This window comes from Hippocampus bargibanti, linkage group LG04 (genome assembly GCF_051943395.1).
Source record: "Hippocampus bargibanti isolate YZ-2025 linkage group LG04, ASM5194339v1, whole genome shotgun sequence".
NCBI classification, from domain to species: Eukaryota; Metazoa; Chordata; class Actinopteri; order Syngnathiformes; family Syngnathidae; genus Hippocampus; species Hippocampus bargibanti.
The window spans coordinates 24827114-24854113 of record NC_142737.1 but is presented as its reverse complement, the minus strand read 5'-3'; the positions used below and the strand labels follow the sequence as shown (position 1 = coordinate 24854113).

Here is a 27000-nt window from a genome sequence, read left to right as displayed (position 1 = left end):
TGATCAGGTTACAAAAGTGGGTGTGTTCCCTCTCTCCTCTGTCGCCTGCATGTCTGCCTCTCCCGCGCTCTCCAACTTATTCTGCCCCGCTTGCTTTCTTCTCACTCAATGTCTCTGCCCCGCTCTCTTTCAGAGCTTTGTGGTTTGTATCACAGGGACTCATATGGCACCACTGTGCAATTCTCTGTTCTCGTTTGCTCATTGGTGTTCCTCCAGTTCTCTTGGCTCCTTCCATGTCCAGAGGGAATGTAGAGCAGCAGACGGTCCATAGTGGCTGGGGGCCATGTCACTTCCTCCCACTGCTGACCTCTCCTCACAACTGACCCACCAGACGTCTAACAAAGTAGCAACAACCTTCAACCGTGTGAAAGCACCATAGCTAACACATTGACAAACTTTGTGCTTATTTAGCTGGCATTCATATTGCCTCAACAAACTGCAGCAACAATTACCAGGTAACAAAGTCCAGTGCCAAGCATAAGTAGAAATGCACAGTGTTTAACCCTGAACTCGGTGTTGAAGAGGTAATTTGCACAATGAATGTCACAGTGTTTTTGTGTCTACGAATGTGTTTCAGCTGTACATAACAATTGCATTCTTACCTTATCCTTCTCATGAGGCAGCAGGCGGACAGGGGGCAGTGATTCCAGGGATACCGTCCCAGTGCCATCATGGTGGGAACTGCTGCGGCTGATGAACTGAAACAGTGGACCCTGCTTTGCCACACGTCCATGGGCCACCGCTCTTTTGAGGGCCACCCTGAGCTGCTGGTGGAAGATGCCAGGCCCCATGGAGCCGCTGCCTGACAGATAGGCTGCCACATCGGCCTGGCACTTAAGAAAGCGCTCAATGTTTTTCAAGCAGGAGCCACCTGGCTCGTGGAGGCCCTCCAGTGCCCGCTTGATCAACTTGTTCCAGTCAAGTCCAGGCCTCTTTCCCAAATGGCTTTGGAAGCTACCGCTACTGCCACTGCTGCTGCAACCTCCAACTCCAGAATTGCTGCTCCCTTTGGGCTTGGGAAGAGCCAAGCGTCCGGGGTTGTCAGGATCCTTGTAAGAGTTGAGACCTTTGTTGGTAACCTTCAGGATGGTCCCATCTTTGACACTGAGTTCTAACTGTTCCAGAATAGTCTTACGGTCCAGGCCATGTGACATAGAGACAGCATTGCAAATACGTTCCTCAGATGGTCGCTGCTTCTGTTTCTTGACCTTCTTGATGGCCTCCAGTAGCCATTGGGTGTATGTGGGGTTGGCCAATTTCACCATAACTGCAGTCTATCAGGGCGCGGCGGCCCTCGACCTTCCCACAACCACCAAACAAAAGGAAAATGTCAACTACAGACCACAGACAGACACCTGGCCTGCGCCGAAGCGCCGCCCCCCCCTCCCTTGCTTCTGGTACTTTTTTCTCCTCCGCTTACTATCCCTTGTCTCGAGGCCGCACAGAGACTCCTTCTGAAGCCGAGTATGAACAACACGGTAGCAAGGAGCTGACCATAGCACAACACTCAAAACCAAGTTCTCTTGCCAGTAAAATCAGGCCCACACACGTCAGTAACAGGGCAGATTAATGTCGGAACAGTTTTCTTCAACATAAACTGACGAAGTAGAAAAATAATAATACGATAAGTCTGAGTAGATGAAAAAAAACAAGTAACTTTAAAGTTACTGGTAAAGTAAGCACATTGTCAATCTGAGTTGGAAAAGGTGTCCATGTTCTCCAAGAAAGGAGTAACAGAAGTCTGTATTGGTCTCTTCAAAATTCCATGCCTCCACGGTCCCGCGCCATCACTTATCCTTTTTTTCATGTACTGTCTTTTTCAACTCCAACAGTCTGTGATCCTCAACACCAGGACGGAGTGTATGGGGCTGATCAACCTCATGTCTATTGCACTTCAGCAGCACCACCCTGTATAAAAGAAGTAGAAAGACAAAGCGTGTATTTAAAATTTCATCTTGATGAAGCATCGGTTCAGATGACATGCAGGTAACCCACAGAACGAAAATAATGCAGTGGTGCACAAAGTATATAAACAAAGTCTTGCTTGCACCACTGACAATAATTTTGAGGAACATGGCCAGTACATTTCGGAAAGCTAAAACCCCATCATCAATTATTCAAAATGTTCCCAGGTTTAACAATACCAACACATTCATTAACAACTGCTAAACACAGAATATATGCATGGCAACTTGTATGTGTAAAGAATAAAAAGCTTCAGTATGTAATAATTAAAAGTACAGTATAAAGTTGACAATCTTCCAGGTTAACGTCAGTACAAGGCAGTCAAAACACTCGTTTGTAAACACTAACCGAGAGACCACAATCAAAATGAAAGCTTGGTCAGTTGGCCCGCGATGCTCAAATGTCTCCCGTTTTGTTTACTCTCACTCGTCCAAGAAGCAGCCAAGTGTGTATCAACACGTCTTCCCGCTAAATGCTCTTGTTTAGCAAGCTAACGTGAACAGCTAGCGAGCGCTAACGTTACAACTGTGTTCCTACCGCTAGTCGTCAAGCCAAAACGTAAACATTGACAAACGCGAGGCTAGCAAGAACGCCTGTCCCAAACACGCCGTCTCATTCATCTCCAACCACAACGACAGCATCGCAACATCCAAGGCCGATTATCTCAATTTGAATGTCAATTTCTGATTAACGAAAGATCGCGGCCTTGTATTGGGCACAATGCAACTCGCTGACGGCCATATCAGCTAGCGGGCAAGTGCAGGAATTAAGGTACCACAGCCAAACATGCGCCAGTCAACGTGGAGGCACCCGCGGTTCTCAAGCTTCGCAGCGGGACAAGATCCATTGACCGCTTCGACGGGTCGAGTCCCTCCGAGCGATCCACACCTCGGTGACATCCGCCCTACACCGCCTCCACCAGCCTCCCTCCCACGTAACACTCCGCCAGGCTGTGGTGCGGTGAAGACAAGGCCGCTGGAGCTGAGCGGCTAGGCCTCGGCTCCCCTCGCTGTTCCTCCCCCACCCACCCTACTCAGTGCTTAGCAGCCCTCCGTAGCCCTCTCTGCGTCTTTGGCTGAGGTTCCCCCCGAAAAGCCCGAGCTCCAGTTCGGGTTTGCAGGGGGTGTTGAAAGGGGGGCGAAGCTCCGATCGAGATACGATGTTTACAAAAGAGCGCTGAGAACCTCCGTCTCGCTTTTAGTGCTACTCACCGGAATTCCGATTCGATACGACCCAGGAACGGTCCCAAAACCGCGCAAAACGGAGACAACAACAAGCCTAAAAATGCAGCCAGAGACCAGAGGCTTTCGAGCCGACGCCATCTTTGAGTGAAACGGAGCACGGCGGTGGGGGAGGGGTAACGCTGAACCGTCAGGCTGGGCCAAGGGACCGTCTGCATGGTGCGAGGCGAACATCCAGGGGAAGGAACATTCACAGCAAGACGGTGGGGGCAGTGGCGCGCTGTTGCTATGAGAGGGTTACGGATATTGCCTGGGCACGTGAAATGGAAGAAAGGGACAGATGGATGGTGGTGGTGGTAGAGGGGGGGATCGTTGAGGTAATCTCAGTCTCTCTTGTGCCACAGCCGCGCAGGAGATGATTCAAGGGAAGGTCTGCATTTGTCTTAGTTGCTGCAGGGGGTGAGGGCCAAATCAAAGCCAATAACTACACGTTTCACGTTCGAGGGTAAAGACCATTTACATTCAATCCAGAAACGATCCCGATCATAACAGTTACCGATGATGTTTCACGTCGTGGAAACGCATGACATGAAGTGGACTGTACTCCACTGATGTATACAGTAGTTTCAAATGGCCAACAAAATGTGGCGTTTCCACAAAGAAACAATGTCGTTAACTGTTTTAATGACAAACTGTTTTGTGTAATTATAATAATAATAATAATAATAATAATAATAATAATAATAATAATAATAATAATAATAATAATGAAAATAATAATAATAATACATTGCATTTGAAGCGCCTTTCAAAGCTCTCAGGGACACTTTAATAAATGTAATCATAAATGTGTGCTTTAGATCATTCATAATCACATACAAGATGTCCAAAACAAGTCTCCAACAGTACAGTCCTGTATGGGTTTAAAATTTCCTTCAATGCACTAAAATGAGTGGTATAAAATTAAATGGAGAATAACAATAACACGGTTTGCATATAATCACCATGCTGAGGAGTGTTTTTATATCGACATTCCCAGAATCACGCATGAGGTGAATATTATAAAACAAGAAATTGAGCTATTTAAAAAAAATCTGAAATTATGAGTAACAGAAAATAGTATCTTCGATGATTTGGATTGAATTGGATGAGCCTTTATTAGTCATGCAGTGGAGAAATTTACATTTCACAGAAGCACAGTTATGAAAGAAAAACAAATATTCCACGTTGCTGTAAAGGCAGCCACTCTCGCGGTGCCATCTTGAAGTAAAAATAAAACAAAATAAATAATCTGACACAACACAAAAAACACAGTCATTCAATCTTAAACACTTTCTGCACCCTCTTTGTTGTATGACGCAGTTCTAGATGAAAGAAAAGACAATCAAAGCATCCTTTTCACCAGTGGATCAGGGACGTCAAGATGGAATATGCATGTCTGCTACAAACTAAATGTTGAAAGCAAACACAGAGCAATCGGCTTGCAACCAGTCCAGTGTGTGACCAACCGTTTTGCAAAGTAAGCTAGGACAGGCTCCACTTCACCCACGACCGTAACAAGCACTGTAGAAATTACATGGGTGGATGTTAAATGAGCCTATTGATGAGTTCGCTGTGTGATAAGTCAGCTCTTAATTACCGTATTAAACATGAGGAAATACATAAAAACAAGAAATGTTAATTAAAGGAAACACTGTCATATTAATCATAACTAAAATCCCACATGGCCAAACAAGTCAAAACAAGACATTGAGGAAAAAAAAAACGATTTTCACATCAAATCAAAACAACTTGCATTTGGAAATTCAGTGCAGTCTTGTTCAATTACCTACAGCTGATGAAGCTCCCCCACCAGGTGAAAATTAAATCAACTGCGGCTTTTGAGTAAATCTGAGTGCACGGCAGTCCTCTGAGATGTAATGTAGAGTCTCTGATGGGGAGCAATTAGACACAAGTTTTCCCAAGCTGGAGGTATCTTGTGAGCGGCTGAGCTGTTCTGGGTTGATTATAGTGTCATGGCCGCGGTTTAATCGCTGTTTATCTGCTATAGACCGCAGTGCTTCTTGAGAGACGGATAAATCACGTTTGCAATAACAAGGCACTCATAGTTAGTACATGGGTTATCATACAGATAAATAACATGGGAATCTACTCGAATTTCTTTCATTCGTGTGTACAGTGGGTCAGCTACCAGATGGACAATCCTCAGGAAAAGCCTACACCATCTCTTTGCAGCCATGAATAAATAATGGGAGACGCCATGATCCACAGCACAAACTGGCCAACAATATACAACACAAAAGCCCACTCAAGATGGCAAATGTGGGCGGCGGGGTCATGTTGTTTCCGCCGAATGATCTGGATAGATCATTTTCAGTTTTCATTCAAATTAAGTAAGGAAAAACAGATAATATTTTGATGTTTCAAAGAGTGGCAATTGTTTCTTTAGGGTGCCGATTGAAAGAAATGTTTCTTTGAATTTGTCTGATTTCATTTTAAAAGCTGTCGACGGCTTTTGTGAGTAAGGTTGTCAAAGGGAACTGGACATTGCAGCATACTTTCTAAGTCGATCAACACTGCTTGGAGGTTACTGTGGAATCATAGACCCTGCAACAGGGACTCTGGAAATGCTCGTGTTTTCGGTATCAAGCATTTAGTTACAATTTCCTAGCCCTTCCCAATAAAAGTTTTGCCCTGAACAGCCAAGGAAAGAAATGCTCCCATGCTTCCTATTATCCTCTTGATCCCCCGTTTAAAATTTCTATTCTCTGTGTACCCACCTGCTCATCCCATGAGCCCTTGGTGTGTGACACCAGGGAACACCTGCCACGCCGTAGAAACTCAGACAGATGTCCTGCAGATCAGCCCGCTTTACTTCTAGCTGATCTTTTGTGGCCCAATTTGTAAATGATGATTGTTGTTTGGCTCACTTCTTTTTTTGCAGGTGTGTATGACCCTTATGGAGTTATGCCTTGAAAATAGAATTTGACTGATTGTTTGTTGAGATTAAGGAGATGCTTATGAACTGAGACCAGCTATTTCTGAGGCTATAACAGGGCATTCATTGTGAAAATAAAGCTAACAAACGTCGTTAACTTTATATCATCCTCTGCTGTAAATTGGTAGTTTTGGACATCATATTTACATCATTTAAGGTAGGCAGTCTAATGACATTGTTTCGTTCTTTTGCAATAAGGGGAAAAATATTTGCCTGAAAAAGTTGCATATGGCTGGCGACCAGTTCATCGTGTACCCTGCCTTTCACCCAAAGTAAAATAGAATGGGCTCCAAAAAGAAAGTTTTTATTTCTGGAATTACTAATTACTGGTTGGAAATGACTCAAGATAGTGGCAAAAGAGTGAAATGTCTGAAGATAAGTCATGGACCTTTTTTTATTCTTTTTCTGTCATTCAAAAAGATCCCAGTAATTTGCCGTTTTTTCCTGCTCAAATTTGAGGGGAAGTCTTCTGGCATGATAAGGATCACGACTGGTCGATCGTGGTAACAAGAACAATGTATTTCATCAGTGGTGGGCTGTCAGACCCTGCAAGGCCTTCTCTGCTGGCCTAAAAATATCTGAATCACAGACTAATTATATTTTGTCCATGATTTTTATTAAACAATTCAAAATTGTCCTTCAGCTTCCTTTCATTGATTTTCCCTTGTTGTGCTGCTTCCAGATGTGTTTAAAGGAAAACCGATACCCCCGGCTGGACAAGTTGCGCCCATAATTTGTAAAATCACTTCAAATGGCCACATTTTCCACCGCATATAGCTATAGTTTACGTTTTAAAATTTGCGCTGAATATTCATGAAGTCTTGTTTTCGAGTTGATGCCGATGCCCGAAGTGATGTCACATTGGGAACGCCCCTGACCGAGAAAGCGACACACAATGCATTTTGGGTATTTTTTTTCGTCTGAAAACACCATGTTGATTGCGAAATTAGAAGGAAAACTACATAAATAACGCGATGGTGAATCATTGTGTGGCAGCCAATTGCGGTAACACGCATAAAGAAGGTGTCAGTTTACACAAATTGCCAGCAGACAAATCAGCCATTTCCAACGGACCAGAGCAGCAGAGCAGCAGGCGGAGGCGAACAAGGAGCGCGCAAATCGCCGCTTGGATAACCGCTGTCATCTTCTCAGCCTGACAATGGGTAGAAAGTTGCTTCCAGTGGTGAAAGAGCGCAATCGCCATAATAGTGGAGCAAACCAATGGGACAAACATCCAGCTGCTGTTAGCTCGTAGCCATAGAGCACCAGCCGAAGGACAACTAGGACCTAACCGGAGTTAGCGATGGATAACCGCTGTAATCCTCTCGTGTTGTTCTGTTCCTCTCGAGGCTGATCATCCAGTTCGTTTATTATTTTGTTGAACATATATATAAGTAAAATGGAGCTCTTCCAAGCCAAAGACGATGACATTCTTCAGAACGGGGACCGAGCTCTTTGGTGTAGCCGAAAGGACGCTTCGATGACAGTCAAACCTGGTATGTATCATTCCGACATTCAGTCTTTGAATCGAACACAAATGAACTCCATTGTATAGAAGGACATTCAGACGCAAGTTCGTAACTTTTTATTTTGAAAGTTTTCACAACTTTTTGTATGCACAACCATGAAACAATCTACATTAATGTTGACATCTTGTAACTTATTTGTTCTTCATGTCCTTATATGCCACATATCACCGAAGTTCATGTTATATTGCTAATTCACAGAGCTTCATATGTTTCATATGTCGTGTCCTTCACCAGTTTTGTCGTTTACATTGATACGGAAGGACTTCTTTAATCGACCGCAAAACACAACTATACAAATTATATAGAGATATAGATAGATAGATAGATAGATAGATAGATAGATAGATAGATAGATAGATAGATAGATAGATAGATAGATAGATAGATAGATAGATAGATAGATAGATAGATAGATAGATAGATAGATAGATGCTGTAGACAGAGAAAAACATTTTTTTTCTTCTATACTTTATCAAATTCTAATTCATATGAACTTTGTATTTGGCTTGAGGACTAAAAGGTGCAAGGACCTGTGACCTACGACGAAAGAAAAAAAAGAGCCAGTAAGTCAAGTGCTAGGAACAGGTTGACCTAGTTAACTTCCAGAACAATTATGCCCAACTCCGACATCTGAACGTACATGGATGTTCATTGGTTGCCATTGAATGTGATTTAATGTGTGCGTGCATGTGTGTGTGTGTGTATCAGTGTTCTATATACGGACAGTGCAAACACCTTTCTTTCGATCACAGCTTGTCCCTGGAGGGATAAGAAAACACCCCCCCCCCCTCGCAAATATCATTATAAATAGTATGACTTGTTGATAAATACTGTAGTTATGCAAACTACGGTATACTTCTTAAAGGAAAAGATAATTAAAAAATATATATATATATTGACCAATTTACAACAAATGCTTTCATACTGATCACCAATATTAGGAGCACAATATACAATATGCACAATAATATGAAAAAAAAAATATGCAGAACCAAAATCCATCTATCCATCCATTTTCCAGACCGCTTTATCCACGTTAGTATCACGGGGGGTGCTGGAGCCTATTCAGCCATCTTCGGGCACGAGGCGGGGGACACTCTGAATTTGTTGCCAGCCAATCGCTCGGCACAGAGAGTAAAACAAACATTGACTTTCACAGTCACACAGGTGCAAGGACCTGTTACCTACGACAAAAGGACAAAAAAAAGATCCAGTCAGTCAAGTGTGAGGAACAGGTTGACCTGGTTGACTTCCAGAACAATTACGCTCAACTCTGACATCTCAACTTACATGCATGCACATTGGTTGCCATTGACTGTGATTTTGAATGTTTGTGTGTTTGTGTGCGTGTCCTTTACACAGACAGAGTGTCAAACTCTTCCTTTAGGTGGATGGCTCTTTTGACTCAATTGCAGAGAATACAAGTCCTCTGTTGAATGAGGCAACTCTTTGAAAAAAGGCATTTATTTGTACAAGCTGGTCCTCGGGTGGAGCGAGACATGCTGCTGCCCGTTGTCCGTGTTACAATGAGAACGGAATGGCCCACATTACCACTTCCTATTCATGTGCCCTTCCAAATTGTGTTTTTTTTTTCATCAAAAAATACAGTGGAACTAATTGTTCCCCAACTTTTTTCACCATATTTTATTACTGAAGCATTCCAGTCTTCAACCACTAAAGTCTTTTTTTATAGTGATACATGTATTTAATTTCGAGAAGGAGATAATTCTATTTAAAGGTCTTGTGTGGCTCCAAATTAGGGCTGACCATTTAGAAAAATATTCTCAAGGCAGGCATTTTTTTTTCTCCCCAATGCTCTGATTGCAATATAATAACCAACATCAATCATTGACTATGTTAGACAATGACAGACTTGTTATGCATAAATGATTTGGTTTTGTAGGTTAGGCCAGTGTTTTTCAACCTTTTTTGAACCAGGGCACGTTTTTTTACATTGGAATTTTTTTGCGGCACCCCGCGAACCATCTTGCAGGAAAGAGGCAATCAGTGACGTGTTGCCACACGGACAAATATTAAATTACCCTCCCAGTCTTTTCAGCATGAACACAGGACAATGACATAATATTGGCAGAAAATGATTAATAAATGTTTGTAAAATTTTAAATTTTAAAAAGTGGCATTGGATAGTTTCTCACGGCACACTAGTGGTTGGAAATCACTGGGTTAGGCCGATGCTAAAAGAATGGCGAATAAAGAGTTAATTATTGTGAAAGACGCTTGGTTTATCTTCTTCAGGAGGAGTTGTTAACTTTGCCTTGAAGTGTTCTGTCGCTTCACTAAATTCATGCTATAAAAATCAGCCCAACAGTCATCATTCAGATTATCACAACAAGTCGGTGGGTGGGTTTATCACTTCGACTTTTCGATTTTTAGGACACAATGCTCTGTAAAAACACGGACTGGCATTCTTAAGAATTAATATTATCCTGATATTATCCATGAATTAACAGATCAATAAAAAGGAATATGTTACCTTTGGTTTGTGTAAAGCTTTCAGCTGTAGTTGTAAAAAGGTGCCATTCAGAACATTTAACATAGAATAACAAGTATACATTATATGAATATTTATTTGCAAAGTAAGTTCTTCTTCCAGCTATCCATTCTCTGCCGCTTCAGTAGGGAAGCCCAGACTTCCCCTTCCCCAGCCACTTCTTCCAGCTCTACCAGGTGGATACCGAGGCGTTCTCAGGCCAGCTGGTTAACATAGTCTCTCCAGCGCTTCCTGCGTCATCCCAGGGGTCTTCTGCCGGTGGAGCATGCTCGGAATAACTCACCAGGGAGGCGTCCAGGAGGCATCATACTCAGATGCCCAAGCCACCTCATCTGGCTCCACTCTATTGGGAGGAGAAGCGGCTCGACTCTGAGACCCTCCCGGATGACCGGCCTTCTGACCTTATCTCTCAGGGAAAGGTTTGGAAAAAGAGGTAAGCAAAGTCACTGGGTCCATAAACTGGGATCAGAAGACTCGAGCCAACATAAAAAAAGAAACAAAACAGTACAAATTACAGAAAAAGCAAAACAACAACTCTCTTTGTGATTGGTTCAAGAGGTGTGTTGTTGCACCTTGTAAAAAAAAAAAAAAAAAAAAAAAGAATCGTAACATTTATCCTGAGATTATGCTCCACCACAGAGGCATTGTCACATATTCGCACAACAAACAATGCCCGAGTTATATGACTGTTTGGTCTGCAGACCTCCCAGGTCCAAGAGCAGCGGTTCTATGGTGTTTGCAGAGCAGGACGCCTTATTGACAACAATGAAGCTTCCAGGATTCTCTCACGCATTCTTGTGGGCCTGCTGCTCGGGAGAACTTAACCTCGTAGGCTCAACTGGCTTTGTCTGCTTCTTCACCTCCTGGCACAAATGTAACCCCCTTTCTCAGTCAGCCACCCTCTCTCTTTTTTTTCACCAAACAGGCTGAAACAAGACCTTCTTCTGCAACTCCGTTAAGAGGCATGAGAAGCGTCATTCAAAAAAGTAAGTGGTTAATCGGTTTGCAGTGAATGCAAATGATACGGCTCCTTAATTTGATTACCGTGAGCCGGTATAGTTGAATTTAAACTACTAGCCAAGTAACATACTCTTAAATCACTTCAGACTAATGGGAGCATAAATTGTTCTCATGAATGATGAAGCCCACACAGTCCTCAATCAAATTACAAAGTGAGTAACGATCGCAGCTCCTCTAATGTCAACTGTGGCAAATTGTATTTAATTCAATACTTCCCTTAATGGAATAATTGGATTCCTCTGTGTGTAAGGAGATTCGTATTTGTCGGTCTCCGATGCAGGCAGGAGGCTGCTAATGGAGCCTGTTATGTAATTGCTGTGAAATACATTCAACGCACAGATGATGCTGAGAGGTATGAAATGAGTCACAGTGAGAACGACAGAGGCTTTCAGGTTTATTTTTTCCATTTGAACAACAGAGACAAATGTAGGTGTCCTCAACAAAGCAAGAAGGGATGCGCTGCGGTTGAAAAATTGTATTTAAAATTTAAATTTGTTATGATGCCCGGTGATCCAGTGGTTACCGCCTCGACCTCAAAATGAAGAGGTCATGTGTTTGATCTCGGGTCCGGTCTCCCTGTTTGGAGTTTCCATGTTCTTGGTTATTCCGGTTTCCTCCCACATAAAAAAAAAACATGTGTAGCAGGTTGATTGAACACTGCATTTTCAATCGGTTCAGGGTGACCCCCACCGATTGCACAAAGACAGCTGGGATAGGCTCCACCACACCCTGCAGCCCGAGAAAAAAAGTGGATCAGAAAATTAAAGAATGAGTTTCTTGCGATTTTAAAGGCACATCAGTTGACAAAGACTTCGGGTCGTACGCAGGGTATAACACTGAAATGGTTGCCAGCCAATAGCAGCACACACATAGACATACATTCACACTTACATTCACACTCAGAGAGGATTTAGAGTACGTATCCCGGTAGTCGAGTGGTTAGCACACCGGCTTCACAGTGCAGAGGTCGCCGGTTCGCGTCCCGGTCCGGCCTCCCTGTGTGGAGTTTGCATGTTCTCTTCGGGTCCTGCGGTTTCCTCCCACACTCAAAAACATGCATGGCAGGCAGATTGACCACTCCAAAATGGTGAGAGTGACTGTTGTATGTCTTTGTGTGCCCTGCGATTGGCTGGCAACCAATTCAGGGTGTCCCCCGCCTCGTGCCCGAAGACAGCTGAGATAGGCTCCAGCACCCCCGCGACCCCAATGAGGAATAAGCGGCATGGAAAATGAGATGAGATTCCTTTTCCCTGCTAGTTTTTGCTATGTGGGAGGAAATTAGAGTATCCGGAGAAAACTCAAATAGGTATAGCATCTAAACTGCACACAGGAAAGTCGGAGATAGAATCGAACCCTGCACCCCAGTGACTGTAAGGCCTGTGCCTATGATCCAGGGTTGTTTTTTCCCCGTGAATCCCAAGCCCCCCAAAAGTAATTTAGACTCCAGGCTCTTTGAACAATATGCTCAGAGACATCCATGCAATTCTTATGGTGAAATTATGTCTTTGCGGTCATCAGTCCAGGCAAGAGAATGTAACCTTGTCACGGCATACACAGCAATGTGGCCTGAGGCTGCGAGTCCTCTCCTGACCTACAGATACAACAAGCCGTTTAACTGCACAAGCCATCAGAGAGAACACAAAGCTATGCAACCCTAATTAATGAACATTTGTTTGACATTGTACCAAACACCTGCTCATTTATGGTGAGAGCATTGCTTTAATAATGACAGTATCTTTTGATGCAGTAGTGAGCATGTCAGCCATGCAGTTGAGAGGTTTGGGGATTGAATCTCAGCTCTCAATGCTCCTGTGTAGAGTTTGCAGTTTCTCCTTGTCTTTGGGTGTCTTTTTTTCTCAGAGCTTCCTTTACATTACAAAAGTATCCACGTGAGGGTAACTGAAGAGTGAAAAGTGCAGTGCACTATCCAATCCTGGGGATCAGCTGGGGAAGGAAGGAGCCTTATTCAGGAGTACATCATATCTCTAGAAGGAATCAAACATGTGGCTCTTTGCTAACCAAACAAGATTTTGTCTGTAGATAGACTGAGGATTTTGGATTGGATTTGCCTTTATTAGTCTCGCAGTGGAGAAATTTACATTTCACAGCAGCAAAGTTACTGAGTTACTGAGTTTTGAACCATCTACATCTACATTCAATACCACCCAATACAACATTATTCAATAAAGCCCAGTGTCAGGAAATGTATGGGCAAAAATTGGAATAGAAAGAGGAGAGGCAAGCACAAAGTGTGTGAGTGTTGAAAGGATTCATTGAGAAATGTTGGGAGGTTGAAACAATGGTCTGACCAATTAATCGACAGAGCCAATTTAATTATCTGCGATTAGTGCTTTGTGTGCAAATGTGCAAAAACAGCAGATTCTTTTCTAATTATTATTGGTTTCCCCTTAACACATCACAGCTTTGGGCAAAAATAATGACATTCAACACCCCCTCAAAAAAAGCGTGAAAAATTGTCTAATTTCTGCCATTTTTGTCTCTGCTGCAAAATAACACAGATACTTAATGACAAAGTAATGTGAAACAATCAATTTCTTGTCTGTAATTCAGAACTTAAACTAAACTCCAACTCGTCCAAAATTCTTCAGCCCGGATCATCACTAGAACCGCCTCCTTTCACCACATCACTCACCCCTGTCCTCCAGCAACTCCACTGGCTACCTATTAAACATCGTATCGAATTCAAAATACTTCTGTTTACATTCAAAGCCATCCATAACCTTGCCCCTCCCTATCTTTCTGACCTGCTTCAAATCTCTGTTCCCTCTCGGTCCCTCAGATCCTCATCCTCCCTTCACCTCTATGTGCCCTCTGCCCGTCTCACCACGATGGGATGCAGAGTTTTCAGCCGCTCTGCTCCCAAACTCTGGAATTCTCTTCCACCCAACATCCGTAATATTGACTCCCTCCCTATTTTCAAGGCTCACCTCAAAACCCACTTGTTTAAAATTGCTTTCAATGTATAGTTCTATCTGCTATTTTATTATGTATCATTTTACTTATGGTTTTATTGTTATGTGCTTTGTTTTATTGTTTTTATTGTAAAGTGTCCTTGGGTGTTTTGAAAGGCGCTTGAAATAAAATGTATTATTATTATTAATTGTTATTGAGGGACCAAAAATTTTATTCATGATACCTTGTAAATTAACTGTCCGATTAATTTTTATCGTAATTTTCTACTGGCTAATATTGGAATTAATTAAACAAACAATTAAACAAACAAACAATTAAACAAAAAAAAAAACATATCAGTTGCAGGTTACCTGGTCGATGCATTCTAAACAAAAAAAGTTCAGAGTAGACTAGGATGATAATGTTGTGCAATATTTCCCACCCATTATTGAGCCAAAGCACATCATTTTACATTGGAGAAATCTCACACCACACCACCAAACCAAAGTGTCACAAAAAAGCGCCATGTCTATTTAAATACCAACAAATGTCACCTCAATTTGCTCACAAATGTAAGTTTTGTATTCATGTTGAGTGGATGAATGACAACATTTTGGTCATCTTGTGAATAAAAAAATCAGTTTAGTGTCACTATTTGTCAATGCCATGGTTAGATGAACCAAGCAAGCATAGTATTTGTAGTAATTAACCAACAACTTTTGAGGTGAAATTTGATCAGCTCCCAAAGCACACATGTTGACTTCTCCGGACACATTTGGGAATCACTTTGATTGGTGTGATGAGAAAGTCAGGAAAGTAGGAAAGTCCTGATTCAAGTATAGGAATAACTGTCATGGCAACCCATCACTGAACAATCATTTTGTCACTGGAGCCATACAGACAGGCCGGACAAATATGATGACTGTGAGACAGTGAGTGGTGAGACGAGCTGCCGATGTGACGGAGAAATTCATGGTGGAGGTGATGGACAGGCTGACACAAAAGGTTAAATAGGACTCGTCTGCAAACATCATAGACTATGATGTTTGCAGACAACATTTTGATCTGTAGTGAGAGCAGGCAACAGGTGGAGGGGAAACTAGAGAGGTGGAGGTTTGCCTTGAAAAGGAGAGGAATGAAGGTCAGTTGAAGCAAGACGGAATATATGTGTGTGAATGAGAGGGACCAAAGTACAGGAATGAGGTTACAGGGAGAAGAGATAAAGAAGGTGGAGGATTTTAAGTACTTGGGGTCAACTGTCCAGAGCGATGGGGAGTGTGGAAAAGAGGTGAAGAAGCGTGTCCAGGCAGGCTGGAGCGGCTGGAGAAAAATGTCAGGTGTGATGTGTGATAGAAAAGTTTCAGCTAAGATGAAAAGAAAGGTGAATACATGATGTTTGGACTTGAGACAGTACCACGGAAGAAAAGACAGGAAGCAGAGCTGGAGGTAGCAGAGCTGAAGATACTGAGGTTTTCTTTGGGAGAGACCAGGTTGGATAGGATCAGGAATGAGTATATTAGAGGGACAACTCATATTACAGGTTTTGGAGAGAAAGCCGGAGAGGCCAGACTGAGAAGGTTTGGACATGTCCAGAGGAGAGAGAGTTACTATATCGGGAGGAGGATGCTGAGTCTTGTACTGTCAAGCACGAGACTGAGAAGAAGACCAAAGAGGAAGTTTAGGGATATTGTGAAAGAGGACATGAAGGTAGCTGGTGTGAGAGAAGAGGATGCATAAAACAGGGTAAGATTGAAGCAACGGATTCATTGTGGGGACACCTGAAGGGAAAAGCCAAAAGGAAAAGAAGAAGAAACTTTAAAGACAGTCTACATATCACTTTGATGATCAACAAAATATGGTCATTTCATTGTGACGTGTGAAAATCAGCATTGTTAATCCATTTCGTGGGGTTGTACTTTCAGGTCCATTCAGCAGGAAGTGAGCAGAATTAATTACGAGGTTGTCAAGCTCCTTGAGACGAGCAAGCAGGCAGCTCATGGTTTGTTGCCAACTGTCTCAAGGTCACGTACAGTTGATATCACTGTGCAATGACTTGCTTGTGAGAGAGACCCCTCGCCTCCACTCAATTGCTGCAGTAATCTCTACGATGTGTCAAGTGAATTGTCGGGTAACTTCGCATCCCTTTGTAAGCACACAGCGCACACCTTGCCAAGCCATCCAGGTGCAGCTGTTAGCAGCAGACCTCCGACAGCTGCAGACACAATGGGGTGGCACGGGAAAGACAGTAGTTGCGAGACACCCGTGTTGTCATCTTGCCTTTGTTTGTTTGCCTTCTTCTACCGTCTCTGGCGCTGGAGAATAGTCGCGCCAGGCTAATGGCTTCTGCTCTGAGCATCAATAATGGAGGACTCGTTGAACTGGGGCAGCGGGACAACTTTATACCATTCAGATACTAATTAACTAATTGAAATGCTGCGGTCTGTAAATCTGCAAGTCCAAATAAACGATTTAGAAGTCTTTGTGTCTGAGAAGACAGAACATAACCCAATTAAAATGGGGTGGGGGTGGGGGGCAAAGTGTACAATGGGCATGACATCTTATGTACCACCGTTTATGTCGAGATTAATCCTTTGATTTAGGACAGAAGAAGTTAATGTACTTCAGATGATTTTTCAGACGGACTTAAGTAGAGCGGCCTAGTAGTTGAGTGGTTAGCACGTTTACTTCGGAGTGCAGTGGTACTGGGTTCAATTCCAGGCCCCCCCCCCCCCCCCCCTCTCTCTCTCTCTCAGCCAACCACAGGGCACACATAGATGAACAACTATCCACAAACACACCTCGGGCAAATTGTATGAGTATTCGATGAGCTTGCCGCACATGTTTTTGGAATGACAGACGGAACCCCAGAGTACCCCGAAAAAAAAAACCCGCGCAGGTATGGGAAGGACATGCAAACTCCACACTGGCAGACTCCCGACTCCCTCTGTACAGTGAGCGTGCTGCCCTGTACAGTGAGGGTGCCGCCCTCGTCTACACTTATGAAGTTGGTCTTGTTTCATCTGTACCGAAGCATGGAATGGGAATGTGAGATGAGTTTGAAGCAGTGTGTGGAAGTCACAAAACGCCAGAGAGAAGGCAGGACCTTCACCCATGCACATGGGCCTGAAAGACCATGGATAGGAAGCAGTAGGAAGAAAGGAACTGAATTTTTGTAAGCCCTTGTCTCCAGCTGTCAGACCCTCTCCATGTCCCATGGGGGGTTGCCACGGTGACAGGAGGCCACATGTCTTGGGGGCGTTGTCTTACTCAAAGAACCTTATTGTTCTTGTGTTAAGCCGTCTTCACTTTGTCCGTCTGCCAAGGACGGTGCCTTGAGCCTCACACGCCTCACGAACACTTCCAAAAACAAGAACCACTACAGAGGGCACCATTATGCCTCAACACTGACAGCAAAGCCGCTTGTTCGCCGTCATGCCATGTTTGACTCACTTAACAAAAGTGGGCACAACCTGTTCTAAAAACAAATCCAAATTGCTCGTCTTTTTCTTATTTTAATTCCATCTGACAAAGCGACTCGTTCAAATACCCCTTTTCCCGTCCGGCGGATGACTTCCTCCTGATGTCTTTCATTGGATGATGTGGGGAGCATGGCCGATGACGAGCAGTACCGCAGACGACCACTCGAGGGCACTAAAGTCACGCTGCGTCATTCCAGAAGGAGAGGGCGCTATTCGACAAGCAGATGTCCAAGGCCTTGCTTGGCATTCAACCACAAAATGCGGACCTTGGTGTCCTTCAGCCAAGTGACTCGGGATTGATGTTAAAGTGGAGAGTCAATTACACTGTGATAGATCCACCACACGGGGGCATTTATCAAGAGGCCAATTGTCCGGTTGAGGCTGAATGTGATTGTTTCTACGCTGTTTGAGATCTGCGTTGAATTGGGAGTGTTCCGTTTATTGTCATGTCACTCCTTTTAGTAGATAAAAATGTTAATTTGATCTCTAAACGGTGGCAATTATGAACGTGATGTGGATGTTTGTTGGTTGGACGTCTGTGTGGGGGCCAAGTACAAGGCACAGCTTGTTAGCCATGCATATTGCAGTGTGTACTCAGTGTTTTTGGGTGATGGTCTGACAATGAGCCAAATTGTGGTGGGACTGCCAGAACATCAGGGTCTCTAATTCAAAATATTTCTTAAAATTGATACACTACACATTTCATGTATAATGTAATAAAAATATGCATTCTTGTTGAAAATGATTTTTACCCCCGTTGTATCCTCCATTGCAGAGGTATAAAAAAATGACCAACTGCTCCGCACTCCAAAGATGGTTGGATCGGCAACTTGAGCGCTTCATTCAGGCACTGCTACAACCGCCCGGAATTTCATGCAAATGAAGGATGCCATTCAGATCGGGAAAAATACTACTACCATCTGAAAATGGCGCTTAAAGGTGGATGATCAATTTTAGCTGCACAATGTCTCGCAAAAAATAGCAAACGTACGAGAACTCCATCAATGCACACAGTTAAGACTACAGGTCCTACTTTCACATATTTTAGATCGATTGCACACCTACTGAAGTGTTTGACCTCTTTTATTGTCTTAATGCTGATGATCTTTGGCCTAAAGCTCATGCAAAAAAAGAATTCCCACCTAAAAGACTTATCAAGAACATATCAAGAAAAGTACTCGCAAGGAACAATTGACCCCATGACCTGAATCAACGACTTCACTGTAAAGTCCATCAAATATTTCCAGAGGCTTTTAAAAACTCCCAGCCAGGTTCATGAGTCAAAACAACAATCACGGGAAAGACTTCGGACCTTATTGCTGCCCAGAAGGCCAAAATCGACACCCTCACACAAGAGGGCAAGAAACGGAAAGAAATCTCAGCGAGTAAGCTGTTCCCACCTATATGGGAAGAAAACCTGTTGCAGAAAAAGCTGCACAAGTAGAAGAGGTTGAACCCTGAAGAAGATTGTAGAGGACTGATTCCAGACCTCAGTTCTCTGTTCTCGGAAGCAGGGAACAGAGTCTGGAGTAGAATCATCTTGAGCAGGGGTGTCCAAACTTTCTGCAAAGGGGGCCAGATTTGGTGTGTTAAAAATGTAGGGGGGCCAACCCAGGAGATTGTTCTTCACATATAACAGTCTTCTTCTTTTCCCTTCAAGGGTCACCACAGCGAATCAGTAACCTCCATCTTCAGAGGTATGATCCGTATGTTTGTTTTGGCCAAGCTTTTACATCGGATGCCCTTCCTGACACAACCCTCTGTATTTATCCGTGCTTGGGACCGGCACAAGAAGACTTATGTCCCTTTGTGGCTACAGAACAAGCAACTCGCTCTTTACATATAACAGTAATTAATTTAAATCATATTGCTTCATATTTAATTATTTAAAAACAGCCACTGTCCCAATTACTCACCTTACTACTCATACTAGTTTGCTGTTCCGAATTGACACGCAGGTAACAGCGCTACTACCCAATGTTTTAATTCTCCATGCGTGCCAGACGTTATTGATTTTATGACGGGGGCTGCAGGCCAGCTGAAAATTGACGGCGGGATGAACTTCGGACATGTCTGATTCAAGACCCACCGTGCACAGGCATGTGCAGGAAATTGGTCAAGGCGTTTTTGGATTGGATTTGCCTTTATTAGTCTCGCAGTGGAGAAATTTACATTTCGCAGCAGCAAAGTGATGAAAGGAATGAAAGTAGAAAAACAAAATACATGAGCTGCTGGAAAGGCAGCCACTCTCATGGCGCCGTCTTGAAGTCAAAAGAACAAAAAAATTAAATAATAATATGACATGACAAAGACAATATGACAATACAAAGACACAGTCATTCCTTCTTCAGCACTTTATGTGCCCTCTTTGTTACATGAAGCAGTTCTAGATGAAAGAGGAGAGGATCAAAGCATCTTTTCACCAGTGGATCAGGGACATCATGATGGAATGCGCACGTCGACTTTATATATATATATATATGCGTATCATACCTCTGAAGATGGAGGCTACTGATTCGCTGTAGCAACCCCTTGAAGGGAAAAGCCGAAAGGAAAAGGATATATATATGATTTCAACAAAATGTCACAATGTATTTAAAATAACTATGATAATACTCACCATTAATAGGAATGGTTTTCTGTTGCACATGATTGGTAAAAATCCAGCCAAACCAGGGGTGTGTCAACGTCATTTTTTGCTGCGGGCCACATTGTAGTTATGGTTTCCTCTCAAGGGCTGTTATGAATTTGTGGAAGCCATTAGAATGTTTAATCCCCTCCACATATTACATATAGAGCGCACAACAAAGTAATGAATAACTAGTTTTCAAATCTGAAGTCAAGCATAATGACTGTTATTATTGTGGTTTACATAAAAAAATGTGAAATTTTGCTTCGGATTTTAGCAAGCATCATATAATGTCACGTTTTATTCACTTTCACGGGGCGAAAAAATTATGTGGCAGGCCGGATTTGGCCCCCGGGCCTTAATTTTGACACCTGTGAGCCAAACTATCGGAATAAATGTCAACTTGGCGGGCCCAAATTAGCTTTCTGTCAACCGGTGTCAGTATCATCCAATCAAAATTGCGCTTTCCGCCAACACAAGTCGAAACAGGAAATGAACAGCGTAAAAACGAGTATACATATTTAGTTTTATCTGTGAGCCATATGCAATCATAAAAGGAGCCATAGGTTCTCGACCCCTGACATAGATTCTAACGAAGGCGGGTGATTGGAACACTGCCCATAGCACTCCCCCTTATCAGTTCATAACAGAAAAGAATGAATTCTATCACAATTTGCACATTTATTGAAGGACATTTATGCTTTGCACTAGACTTGTGCCTGGCATTGAAACAGGGTGTTTTGGCTTCACGTTTATTCCTCCTTTCTTCTGAGTCTCCACCAGCACTCCAATTTCACCAAATGGTACGGAATGACTCATTTGTTTTCTTCACTACTACTCTGCCCTTCGATCCATTTCCTTTACAGGAATCAACATAGTATAACAGATTGGTTCTACACCACGACCATCTTTATCTATTCACTAAGAAAAAATATTGACTCATTGAGGCTCGATCTTGTGACAGTCGGGGGCTGAATGTGTGGTTGGATATTGATTAAGGAGAGGTCAGCATCAATGATTGCACTGCGTGTATTGGGTGTCTTACATAGCAGAAAGATGTAAATGATTGGTCCAGGAAAAAAAGCATCTGTACTTTCAACACAAAAAACTAAACTTTTGCAAAATAGACAATTTAATTCTGAAGGGAGGGAAAAAACAACAGGGAATAATTGAATGAAACGCAAAACGTGCTATGTGTCCTCAAACAGGACCAGTGGTTAGAACAGTAGAAACAAATCTGCGACGCGAGCTCTTCCTGCTGGTTCTTTTTAGTATTTCGGGTGAGATCTGAGGCATCCAGGCCAGACCTGCAGCATTATTTGGGGTGGCTTGGTTCCTGAGGCTGCGGCGCACTGAGCGCTGACTCCTACTGGGAACACGCTTGAAGACATCCTCAAAATTAAAGTTAGCCTGCCAGGAAGCTAGGCCACTGTCGACTTGCGTTTCTGCTTCCTGTTGAACTTTTTCCTCCGCCAGGTTCACGGAGCGCCTCGAGCAGCTCGACACATTTTGGGGCCGTTGGGTCGTCTCGGTGGATACGGCTGTCAGGGTCACTGCACTGCTTTGATCGCCTTCTAACAGGCAGCCTGAGGAGGAGCCATCAAGACCCAGAAGACATTCTGAATTTGTGTCAGTGTCTGTGCTGGATGTGTCAGCAACTGTTCGGGCGCAAAGCATTTCAGCGCCAACTGACACCTGTTCTGTTTGGTCTTCTGGTGACACAGCAATGGTTGGAGTTATCTCTTCTTCACAAATCTCGATTGTCTTCTCTGTGGTCTGCTTCTGAGGCTCCACATGTGGCAAGTCGTCCATTGAAACACTGGCCTCTGTTAATCTCTGCCTTGTAGCCTTGGGTCTTGATGAGCAACTGTTTGTGACCAATGTTCTTTTGCCAGAGGACAATAGAGCTCTTGATGGACTTTCACCAGGAAGAACTGAATTGCTGGGGCCTCCGCTGGATGATTCACTGGGTTCATTCTTCAGATATGCATTTCCATCTGGGATTATTGAGAGAAATCAACACCACAACAGGAAATCCATTACTTCTGCTAATACGATTTTTTTCTGCTTATCAAAGTTGGACAAAAAAAAGCCAATTATTCAATTTTAAATTTAAATATCAGGCCATTAAATTTGATATCGATATGGCAGGCTGACTGAACACTCCAAATTGTCCCTAAGGTGAGTGTGAGAGCGAATGGTTGTTTGTCTCGGTGTGCCCTGCGATTGGCTGGCAACCAATTCAGGGTGTACCCCTGCCTAGTGCCTGAAGACGGCTGGGATATGCTCCAGCACGCCCTGCAACCCCAATGCAGATGAAGTGGTCTGGAAAATGGATGGATAAAATGACATCCACATTGCACAGCAATTTTTAAAATTCCATTTGAATGTATATACCGTATTTTCCGGCATGTAAGGTGCACCCAAAAACCTTGATTTTCTTCAAAGGATGACCATGTGCCTTATACGCAGGTAAGCCTTATATGTGAAGTAATATTGAGCCACAACAACTGTCAGAAGCTACCGACTCCATTTCCCCCTTTAGAAGTAGTGTGTAACCCCAGCCTCTATTGCAGTGCGTCATGATGTTGGTGTGCCTTATATTTGGTAAAGTTTTATATATATTAATATATTATATTTTGGAAAACTGTTTTTATTCATTGAAGGTGCGCCTTATCGTCAACCTTTTCCATATATAAGGCCTTATATATGGAAAAAGTTTGAAAAGACACCATTCATTGGGGGTGGCCATATAGTGCGCCTTACCTGTGAGTGCATATGGTGCACCTTATAAACCGGAAACTATGGTGATCATACACGCAGACTTTAAGTTATAAGTAATTTAATTCTTCATATTAAAAGAAAATTTGTCATGTTCGTATTTTAAGAGTCATCTTTAACGCCTCACAACCGACGGTAATTGCATGTACCAAATGTCAAAGAAAATGATTCAGACTATTCGCACAAATATTTTTTTTACACTGTCGTAATCATGATACAAGGAATGCGTACAACTTTTACCTGCAGAGCCAGTGGGACTGCATTGTGGTGCTGACTGGAGGATGCAAAGCTCTGTGATGGGACTGAGGCTAGGATTCTTGGATGCATATTCTCGAGAGCCATAAAGAGAAAGGTTAACTTCCTTTTTCCACCGATTGGCCACCTACAAACACAGAAGGTGCTTGATGAATCTTATTCCACTCAAAGTCAGATTGTTAAAAAATTAGAACTGTGTTCAAGAGGGTCATTATATTATTTACAACAATTTAACCTAAGTATAGTGTATCACTGAAAATGTGCACTTACATTCTACAAAATTATTGCACTGGTAAATATCCCAAATTTATTTTGTGATTATTTTTTATTAGGCCTACTACAAAAGCTGTATGCCTTGAAAACTGTTTATAATCTATACTGTAATTTTCTTTTTTTTCAACACCCATAACATTTTTTAATCACTTCCGCATGGTCATTTGTTGCTGATTTACGCCGTTTTCCAGCAGCATATTCTCATGAACAAAGAGAATCTGAAAATCTGTTGTCGTTTGGATTGAAAAAAAAAAAAAAGTTTTTCACATGACTCCAAAGTGGAGGTGGCAGACCCTGGAGAACTCTTACCCGCCTGACGACGTGGTAAGAGGTAAGAGCAACACCGGTTTAATTTGGTGTCCTGAAGTGAACTAACACTGAATGAACTTCATCTTCATCACAGTGTGATCCATCACTACATTACGGGGCTCAATTGTCCTCCACTGAAACTTGAGTCAGTAATCGAATGAATAATCACATGGATAAACAATTCTAAAAAGATTTGTTTGTGACAGGCCTATAGCATGTTGTCATTTACGGCCTACATACCTAACTTCAGGCAATATTCGGGTTAAGGTTTCTGAAACATTCAGAATAGCAAGTTTGCATGCATGAGCAGGCATTGTTACTCGTATTTGAATAATCGGATTCAAATAGCGCCGGATGGACGTCGTGGCACAAAGAGACATTATTTTTGACTGTGACTTTCTACAGTCACGAAAACACTTTATATTCTTGTCACTCAGGACAGGAATAAAGCAGCCAGTTCCCTCTGTGCCCCAAAAGTGTCGCTGAGCTGCGTGTCTGTGCTTCGCCATAATTGTTTCCTTCTGCTTGCATATTTCAGGCAAATTGCACGCCAGAGATGTGGACTCATACACATGTATACGCGTGCCTGTATAGGGATTGCGTCTTTTTCTCCAAAGAGATGAAATAAGGTGAAAAGGTTTGGAGTAATCAATTTATTCAAGTTAGGTTCGCTATCGTGGGGGGGATGGGGGGGGGGGGGGGGGGGGCAGTACTTCCTGTTCTCCAAAGACCAAGATTCCTTCAGCATAGAGCAAGCGCATGCACAGAACACAAATCAACTCTCTGTTCGAAGAAGCTAACCCGATTTTGTTTCCATCACCCAATATTAGGGTTGGAAAAGAGGCTACCCAGGGAAATCATTGTTTTAAAAGCCTGAGTAAGTGCATATTCTGGGTTTTGGACACATTTATATGGTATTTAAAAGTTCGAATACAACAAATATTTTGGAGGCTATTGACTGTATGTCAACACAGTCAGTGTTATCATTCCAATAAGACCACAACTGCAGTGTAAACACGCCTTTAGTTACTTGAAAAAAAAAAAATCATTTTGTTGCATGAACCTTCCTCCAAAATGTGTATAATAAAAGCATGGATAAAAAAAAAGACATTCCCTTTTCTGACCAGTATCTGTTCAACACAAGCCTCAGTGAACTCACTTTAATCGTCTCAGAAGGCTTGGCAGCAGAGCGTGTCGACCTCCTCACAGGTTTTCTCTCCTCAAGTAGCTAAGAAAATTGACAGAAAGATGATGAACATGATAAGGACCATCTTTCGAACACACGCACATTAGGTGGATAAGCTGGAGATTACTTCCATATTCAATGGAATTCAACAGTAGATCTGTTGGCAGCTGTTAGATAAAGCTGACTGCTAAAAAGAAAACCGTGCTTGCCAAATGGTGAGATCAGCAGTCGTAATACCTGTCTCTTCCGACTACGCACAGCTGGAAATTCATTGGCAGATTGAGATTCACACACCGCCTGCAATGGGGGACATATTCATTTCGTGGTCATTAAACCAAATCAAAACAGAAATTGAAAAAAAATAGACAGTGGAGCCTCCAAATTTGAAATAACTCCATTTGTGTTGCTCCTTGACTGTACTTCCGATGTTTTTAAAATGATTGTTGTTTTCATTATTTAGGGAATTGACACTTCATTTCCCATAACATATATTCATTTTCTGCAGACTTTAACTTTGGTTATATTAAAACCTTTATGAACCGAAAAGGTAATTTTCAAAATTAACATTTAACATTCTTCACTTTCATGCAGAGTAGGGCAAGTTCCATTCAGGAAAATAAAACTAAACTATCCAACAAATGATATAATCTGCGCAACTGAGAAAAGACATGCAGATAACTCACAGCTCTACGTCACCGTGCCTCCCAATGACGTAGGGCCAGGTGATACGCTTCTTAACTGTATTTAAGGTATGAAGTCATGGATGTAGTGAATGTTCTATGGCTGAACCAGGCCAGAACAGATTTTAATAGTTGGACCTTAAGTCAACAAAGAGAAACGGTTACCATAACAAGATTTAAACCCCGACAAGGCTCTTAAAATCTGGGCGTAATTTTTGGCTGAGCTGAGTTTTATTCTACGAATCAAGCCTGAAACTACCATCTTAAGGTTAGATAGAGCCAGAGTCCACCAGTTTCTTTCCCAGGCTATCATGGAGGTACCGAAGCATGCTTTTACTTGTTGTTTGGATTGTGATTGCCGTACCCCCGATGACATCCTCATTTTCCAATGTGAAGCACATTGATAAGAAAGAATCGAACCTAAACCTTTTTTTTTGGTATTGAATTGTCAAGAATAAATTTGCAGGGTTCAAGAAAACATTACCAATAAAGAGAAATGTCATGTCTACCGAATACACTCTTTGCGTGCATGAGCATTTAATTATTGATCACCCTGTACCCCTGTATCATGCAATTAATTAAATTTTTAGCACCAATGTCTTCAACACACCTTTCACTGTTGTCCATTCATTGACCTCTTCATGACATTACAAAAAAACCAACACAAATGTTAAATAAGTCCATCCTTTAGATGACCATTGTGTTTTATGACGTACTAAAATCGCTCACTTTTAAACTGGTTTCGAGACATGTATTTAATAAATAAATGAAAAAAAAAAATAAGAAGAATCATGTTCAATATTTTAGGATTGGCGGAAAAATAAAAGCAACATATCGAAGCAAATAAGATTGGGCAGACAACCTTTTTTTCAACTTTCTTCAATGGAGGTGCAGCCTTGCTGACAGTCTGGTTTTTTTTCTCAACCGACAAAGAATCATGCTCGTTCAGGGCATTGGACTGGTAGGCTGGACTTTTCTCAAACTTCAGTTCTAAGGGGGGAAATATACAAAATAAAATCAATCAATCAAAATAATAAATGAGAGGTGGACATAAATAACTGACATGTTCCAAGTTACTACACTCATCTTAAGTGCGACAATGCTTATCAGAATTAACTTTTACAAATATTACAGTTCAGTAGATTTTGTTTTTAAATTTGGATGAATTGTGCAATAACCTTTTTATAACATTCATCTTTGAGTACGTTATTTTCTTCTCTGTCCGCGAGGATGGGCAATGACAGCAAGAAGACATTGGTTCCATTATGTCAAAAAATGTGAATAGCATAT

The 27000-nt window shown here is 42.4% G+C and overlaps 3 protein-coding genes across 10 annotated transcripts in view; 1 reads left to right on the top strand and 2 right to left on the bottom strand.

The window, feature by feature from the left end:
• Positions 1–3386, bottom strand: part of kat6a (K(lysine) acetyltransferase 6A) — a 47546-nt gene extending 44160 nt beyond the window's left edge. Inside the window, exons 1-2 of the mRNA XM_088994828.1 lie at positions 3177–3386; positions 603–1908 (exon numbers count right to left, since the gene is read on the bottom strand). Coding sequence (XP_088850954.1) covers positions 603–1265 — 663 coding nt within the window. The 5' untranslated portion in view covers positions 1266–1908; positions 3177–3386. The remainder of the gene's footprint in view (positions 1–602; positions 1909–3176) is intronic.
• Positions 3387–7243: 3857 nt separating this feature from the next.
• LOC148899521 (uncharacterized) overlaps positions 7244–27000 on the top strand; it is a 23648-nt gene continuing 3891 nt past the window's right edge. Inside the window, exons 1-6 of one of the 5 annotated variants that reach the window (XR_016114749.1) lie at positions 7244–7640; positions 10288–10361; positions 10472–10618; positions 10887–11013; positions 11111–11171; positions 23254–23404. Coding sequence is in view for 1 of the 5 variants with exons in the window: in XM_088994827.1 (XP_088850953.1) it covers positions 10252–10361; positions 10472–10618; positions 10887–11013; positions 11111–11171; positions 18373–18380 (453 nt within the window). In the remaining 4 variants the exon portion in view is untranslated. Of the gene's footprint in view, positions 7641–8184; positions 10619–10886; positions 11014–11110; positions 11172–18372; positions 18509–23253; positions 23405–27000 lie in introns of those variants that run through there. The other 4 variants (XM_088994827.1, XR_016114747.1, XR_016114748.1 and 1 more) reach the window with 4 other exon arrangements.
• Positions 19991–27000, bottom strand: part of cdca2 (cell division cycle associated 2) — a 23469-nt gene continuing 16459 nt past the window's right edge. For 3 of the 4 annotated variants that reach the window (XM_088994825.1, XM_088994823.1, XM_088994824.1), the window contains 5 exons: positions 26573–26700; positions 25268–25327; positions 25004–25072; positions 23248–23389; positions 20344–22223 (listed from right to left, as the gene is read on the bottom strand). In XM_088994825.1, coding sequence (XP_088850951.1) covers positions 21427–22223; positions 23248–23389; positions 25004–25072; positions 25268–25327; positions 26573–26700 — 1196 coding nt within the window. In that variant the 3' untranslated portion in view covers positions 20344–21426. The other variant, XR_016114745.1, reaches the window with a different exon arrangement.